The 6358-nt window shown below is 39.5% G+C and overlaps 2 protein-coding genes across 2 annotated transcripts; both read right to left on the bottom strand.

Moving 5' to 3' along the window:
* Positions 1-130: 130 nt before the first annotated feature.
* c1qtnf2 (C1q and TNF related 2) lies at positions 131-3423 on the bottom strand. Its single transcript, XM_046030068.1, has 3 exons — positions 3119-3423; positions 2509-2844; positions 131-2044 (listed from the first exon to the last, which is right to left on the bottom strand). The coding sequence occupies exons 2-3, from the start codon at positions 2792-2794 to the stop codon at positions 1404-1406; spliced, it is 927 nt and encodes a 308-aa protein (XP_045886024.1). The 5' UTR covers positions 2795-2844; positions 3119-3423; the 3' UTR covers positions 131-1403.
* A 456-nt stretch (positions 3424-3879) lies between these two features.
* LOC123957357 (pre-mRNA-splicing factor SLU7-like) lies at positions 3880-5231 on the bottom strand. Its single transcript, XM_046030073.1, has 3 exons — positions 5116-5231; positions 4871-4993; positions 3880-4774 (listed from the first exon to the last, which is right to left on the bottom strand). The coding sequence occupies exons 2-3, from the start codon at positions 4991-4993 to the stop codon at positions 4595-4597; spliced, it is 303 nt and encodes a 100-aa protein (XP_045886029.1). The 5' UTR covers positions 5116-5231; the 3' UTR covers positions 3880-4594.
* Between the last annotated feature and the right edge of the window lie 1127 nt (positions 5232-6358).

The following is a 6358-nucleotide window of genomic DNA, read 5'->3' as shown; positions in this document are numbered from 1 at the left end:
CCAGGGTATGTCTCATAGCAACCCAGGTAAAAATCTTTGAAAAGGCTATGAGGTAATGCTAAACAAAGACAGCTATGAGAAGGTAAACAAAGACGTATGAAAAAAAGGAAAAATATTATTCAGTCTCTTCTTTCAATTACTTTTTATCATGCAATGTCATACAATGATTTCATATCCATCATTGATAACCCCTGAGATGAGCAATTTTATCTATCTAATGAGATGGCTAATTTAAAGTCCCCCTTCAGTCAAAAATGCCTTTTGGTTATTGTTACTTCACTTAGATGTTTGACCGTCATCGTGCAGGATGATGTGTGCTGCAGGATGATGTAGAGTTTGACTCTACAAGACTGTTTTTGCATTTATCGGCTGAAGGGAGAATGTTCCTCTGTGCTCACCTTAAGTTTGTGATTAAGATGTGTATATCTGAGTATGATCTTCTGACATCAACTAGTTTGGAAGACAATTGTGGTCCAGTAGTTACAACTTACACTTAAGTGTGATGTGGAAAGTATCTAAATGATGAAATAAATCAGGTTACATAAACAGGACAATACAAGATATAAAGTACACACAGGTATGTCACTTCTTTCTTTGCCTCCTCTCTCCATGCTTCCCATCCAGGCCTCTCATTCTCTTAAATTCAGCATAATAAAAAATGGTGAAACTAAACTATTTCTTATATTTCTGTTAATTCAGGGAACCTGATGGTACACAGACCCCACTTTGGGCATGTTGCAGTAATGTATGCTAAAAACATGTTAGCCATTTTAGTTGTGTCAAGCCAAAATTTTAATGCATCACTGTATGTTTAAAAAAAATGTGAATGTAGAAATTACAGTATCAAATATACATACAGTAAAAAAAATTATGTTTACTAGTCAAACAGACATTTTTTTGGATTTACTGAATTTAGGGATAATGTCACACACACATCATCTTGTGTGCGTAGGAATATCTCATGTAATTTTAATGTAGCAATATTGGTTTAATTTCACATCCAATTTTATATAATCTTTGTGTATTTAAAAAAATCAACATTATAGAAGACAGCTTTGTGCCATGTCCTACTGAAACGAATGCTGTTTTTTTTAAACCTGTTTTAAACCTTGCAGCTCTTGTATTATAAATATGAAAGAACCACAGAAATAAAAATAATTCTGTTACTTTTTTGGAGATACTAAAAGGATTTTGTCAGAATCAGCAAGGATATTGCAACCAAAACACATGACCTTTAAACATTAAATCACTAAAGTGGGTTCCTAACTGTGGTTTACTTGTGCCCCCTGGTGTCAGAACTTTAACCCTACTGTCACAGAGCAACCACTTCAAAAGTGGATTTCACAACATTTTGACATGATTTTAAGCCAATTATTTAAAAAATAATCAAACATATATCAGTATTAACTGTCATCCTGAGCATTAGCCTTTCTATCAGCCTCATTGAGATAGTCCTGGTCAGCGTAGATAAGAAAGCCAGTGAAGGTGCTGTCTGTCCAGAAAGGGTCAAAGAAGAGTCCGTTCTGCTCAGAGTAGAAGATCTGCAGCCAGACCTGGTCTGACTGCAGCAGGTGGAGAACAGTAGAACCAGATGCCACATCATGGTTCCCTGTATTTGCATCAAATGTCTTGATTTTGTACTGTCCATTGTGGACCAGGCCGATGGCCAGGTGCTTATTTGCCAGAGTGATATCATATGTGAAATAATACACCCCGGGGACAGCGCAGACAAACTTCCCACTGCTGGCGTTGTAATGGTTCCCCTCATTCAGCAGGATCCTGCTGAAGCGGATGGGCAGTCGCTCTTTAGGGTAGCTCTTTGTCACCGCCACAGAGAAGGCGGATCGGGCTGCACGGCCACAGTTGCAGCCTCCGGGAGCTCCCTGCTGGCCCACCCCACCCAGCTCTCCTTTTAGTCCTCGCTTTCCAGCAACCCCTGGTGTTCCTCGTAGCCCCTTCAACCCTCGAGGTCCAGCCTTGCCGATAACACCTTCACGTCCTTTGACACCTGGCTTGCCTGGGTTCCCGGGCCTCCCCTGATCACCTGAGATCACAACAGAGGCAAAATGATGACAGAGTGACATGACTGACAGCTTAGCACAATCCTCAAAAACTCCTTAGAGCCTAGAGTAGTTCTCCAATCTTTATGCCTCACAGTTTATCATTTACCCTGAAGGACTTGTTGCCTCTGCCTAGAGTGGCACTGGAGTGTATTAAGTTAACATGCATTAAACCTTTGTTGTGTTGACATCGGCTGTACTTCCTTATTGTTGTTGGGGCCCTGAATAAAGCCTGAAAGCCCAAACAGAAGTAATGTATCTGTACCATACTTGAAACATAGTAATTATAATAGTAATAATAGTAATTCTCATAAAATTATTAAATGTGATCAAGGTTCAGGCTGACAAAACAATGTTTTTTTGTTTTAACTGTTAAAGAGGACCTCTAGGACCCTAAACAGAACATTAGGATTAGCATTACAACAGAAGAGAGTCAGTCAGTAACTACCTCTATCTCCCTTTAATCCCTTCTCTCCATCCTTCCCATCCGGGCCATCTTTTCCCGGGGACCCCATGGGGCCCATGGCGCCTGGTGATCCAGGGGCTCCGGGGTTCCCTGGTGGCCCTGCAGGTCCTGGCAGACTGCAGACCAGCTGGGAGGAGTGGATGGTGATGTTGCGACCTCTCTTGGGTGAGGAATACGTTGACTGGGAGAAGACAACTGACAGCAAACAGAACATCACACATATCTGGAGCACGATGGTCACTGTGGAGTCACGGGAAGACGAGGCCATCGTTTACAACAATTCATTTGTTGTTAGTCACAGTCAGATGATTCAAATGCCTGGAACAAATAACAACATAAAATATGTCAAGTTAAATGACATCCACAAATGGACGGGGGGGTGGAGTACATGCGTAGGCTACTATCTACAGCTAGAATCAGTTGAAAAAAACAACTTAATCTAAATGGTCTGGTCAGTTTCATGTTATGTCTCAGCGCTTCAATAGAAGTATGAAACATCAATTTTGCACGGGTTAAATCAAAGCACAGGCTGCCGCTTACATGTTTTTGCAAAGGGAGTGTACCAGACATTTTAAAAACACAAAGAGCTCACCCGTTGAGAAATGATGACCCATGGGCTTTTTCCAGCACTATCCAAGTCCTTTTTCTGCATCAGGATGCACAAACTTTCCTACATGGATTTGGAAAATCGTGTGAGATAGCCTCTTCGAGAGGCACTGCAGAGAAATGTGCAGCCCAGTGAACCATAGTCCATAACATCCGCCCTGTTTAAGCAAGCACACTGCCAAAAAATATTTTCACCATGATGTCATTAAATTCGAGTCAGTGCAACAGTATTGTACAGCCGAAGTGGTGACGCGTCACTTGTTCACAAACTCCTACTGTGGGAAAATATGTCACATAACAGACAACATAAAATGTACAGAACAAAGGTTTTGTCATTTGTTATTATGTAGTCACGTTACAGTCATAACTTTGTGCATTTTAAATAACATTTTTATTTTGAAATGAAAGTGCAAAATCAAACAGCCCAACAGGGTGGTCAGCAGAAATGTATAAAATGCATTTTGAATATTACCAGATATGTTTATGTTCATTGCTGTGATGCAGAGCCAAGGGACCAATAAAATGTTCCAGCTGTTGGGTGAGGCAGTGCCTTGTGTTTAGCAATCTACTGTACTCACCTTTAACTGGAAACATGTGAATATAGGTTACATAACCAGTTGTTGTTGTAGCAGGTTTCTATTAGCAACAACAACAAAGAAAACATGTGATCACACATATCTGTTAGTTCATATTTGAACTACAGAACAAAATCTGTGGACAAAGAATGAAAACGCAAAAACAATAATGTTGAAAGTGTGACCCAATGTAATGCTACTTATGAAGCAATTTAAGAAGCACAGAATTCACACACTGATCCACTGCAGCTGGGATGTATTGCTTGCAAATCAAAGCAAGAGAGTACATGTAAATATTATTCAGTTTTTTCTTTCAGTTATTTTTACTCCATTTCACACATCTTCATATAGCTAATGAAATGGTTAATTTAACATCTGGCCAAGGAACAACTGTTGAAAAACACTAGCACATTACAGTGATTGTTTTATTTTTTTTTAACAGGGTCAATGCACAAACACTTTTTGACAACATATTAAAGCAAATATATATTTTATTATAAAAATGAGGCATTTTTCCCCACTGAAAGTTATTGTCAGCAAATTACTGTTTGAATACAATAGCTGTTACTGTTAAAGACTGAGGGTGACGAAATCTAAGAAAATTGTAACTTTCACATTTGGTTCGTGGAACTGATTAGTACAAACAAAAGCACATCTTGTTTTATACTATAGTCTGTCAACATGTGGCATCAAAACAAAAAGCATGCCAAATAAAATTAATAAAAACACTGTACACTGCTTCTGTCACGATCATAACCAAACAGAAGGCTCCTGCTGTAAGTTTACAACTTGAGTTTTATGAGTCTGAGATATTTCTTTCCACCGAGCAGCAGCTCTGGTACAGTTCTTCGGAGAGTTTATGGGAGTCAGCAGGGACTAAGATGAGGTCACTGTCCCAGGAAGGGAGCCATGGGATCATCTGCCCGGCAGCGCTTCATGCGGAAGGCCTCCATCTCCTCCTCAGTGGGCGCCTTCACTTCCATCAAGCTGTTGTACGGCCTCTTCCTCTCATCCAGCTGCATTATTGCATCTACGTGCTTCACCCGCTTGTCCTCCGCTTCGAGCGCCTGGGCGGAGGAAACAGGTTTGGAGGTCAGTCACAGATAAACAAGCCAAATCACAGAACCACTATTTGCCATCTTAAAAAACAAAAATATTGCCACCTTCTTCAGCTTCTCCTTCTTCTTCTCTTCATCCTCTGAATCGCTGCTGTCAGAGCAGCGCTTCTTGTTCTTTTTGCTCTTCTTTTTCTTCTTCTTCTCTTTCATCATCTTATCTCGATGCATCTAGGGATTAAAATCATTGACATGACGAACATACAATTAGATCTAAATGTTGACAGACTATAAAAAACACCCATAGGATCATTGACAGGACCTGTTACAGTGTTCTCTTCAGCATCACTTACTTCCAGCAGAGTCTTGGGCTCTTCCTCCTCCTGAGGCTCAACCAGTCCCTCTTCAAATGGTACGCAGTCCGTGTTGTTCTTAAAGTTATGAAAAGAACAAAAATAGTATGCAAGTAAAACTAAAAGCGGTGTATCAAACAGAGGATTTGAGTACCGTTAGGGATGGGGATTGTTAATTTTATTGATCTGATACTCTTATTGAGACCACTTAATGATGTGATTATTTATCGATACTTTACTAATATTTTGTGACGGTTATTGGTAAGACCAGCCCCAACGGACATGGGGTAGGCCTGCACGGTATGAGGAAAATGTGCAATAACATTGTTCTATACTAAGATGACATATGACTTGTGATAAATAAACATATTGAAGTGTGCATTTTAACTGCATGGTTGTTTTTAAATGAATTATAGGATTAGAATTTAATATATTAAATGCAGCTAAATGTTTATTCTAGAGCAGCAACATTAATGTTTACCTCTTCCACCTCTTCTTCCTCCTCCTCTCTGCTGTTATTCACTGTCTGCAGGTAATGTTAAATGGCAGAAGGAGGCGCGGCTGGTTTGTCACAATCAACAGAGACTACAGACCAGGCTATGCTACAGATAATCAGCTTTCTATTTAGCTTCTTTTTAACATTTGGCTAATCAGAAATACTTTATTGATGAAATAAGAGTATAAATATAAAGAAAAACATAAAGGAGTGTGTAATTGCCAAGCTCAGGTTAGCTGTGCTTGTATAAAACATACAGGATGAGAGACTGAGGACAAAGATGATTAAATTAACCCTTTATACATGTTTACCCTAAACTCAGCTGTTGGAAACTTGAGTAGCTTGGAGTTAACTGAACTTCACAGTCTCCACCACGACGTCTCGCTCTGCTGCCGCTGTGTGTGTGTGTAGGAGCCAACAGAGAACAGGCAGAGCCTGCAGCCTGATGATAAACAGTTGTGTGTCGGTGCCATAATTAGAAACATTAGTTTTCTCATTTCAAGTTAATCAGATTTGATGCTCGAGACATAACTAGTGATGAAACGGTATGAAAATTTCATATTACGATTATAGTGACCAAAACTATCACGGTTATCAGTATAATCACGGTATTGTAAAAATGTGCCGAAAAAGATTAAAATGTACTGATACACACACTGAAACCATTTCAAGTTTTATACTGAAAACTACAAATATAATTGCCATTTTGTTTGCATAAATAATAACATAACAGCAGCTTTTGTAAAC

This window comes from Micropterus dolomieu, linkage group LG19, assembly GCF_021292245.1.
Source record: "Micropterus dolomieu isolate WLL.071019.BEF.003 ecotype Adirondacks linkage group LG19, ASM2129224v1, whole genome shotgun sequence".
Lineage (NCBI taxonomy): Eukaryota > Metazoa > Chordata > Actinopteri > Centrarchiformes > Centrarchidae > Micropterus > Micropterus dolomieu.
Note: the sequence above shows the minus strand (reverse complement) of the source record. Positions and strands in the feature narration are given on the sequence as shown.

What these genes read in the sequence shown, in the direction of transcription:
- c1qtnf2 (XM_046030068.1), bottom strand. Translation starts at nt 2,794, where the DNA reads ATGGCCTCGTCTTCCCGTGACTCCACAGTGACCATCGTGCTCCAGATA. An exon ending in GGGATTAAAGGGAGATAGAG is followed by an intron (nt 2,045 to 2,508) that starts GTAGTTACTGAC and finishes TTGTGATCTCAG; the next exon opens with GTGATCAGGGGAGGCCCGGG.
- LOC123957357 (XM_046030073.1), bottom strand. Translation starts at nt 4,993, where the DNA reads ATGCATCGAGATAAGATGATGAAAGAGAAGAAGAAGAAAAAGAAGAGC. An exon ending in AGAAGGAGAAGCTGAAGAAG is followed by an intron (nt 4,775 to 4,870) that starts GTGGCAATATTT and finishes TCCTCCGCCCAG; the next exon opens with GCGCTCGAAGCGGAGGACAA.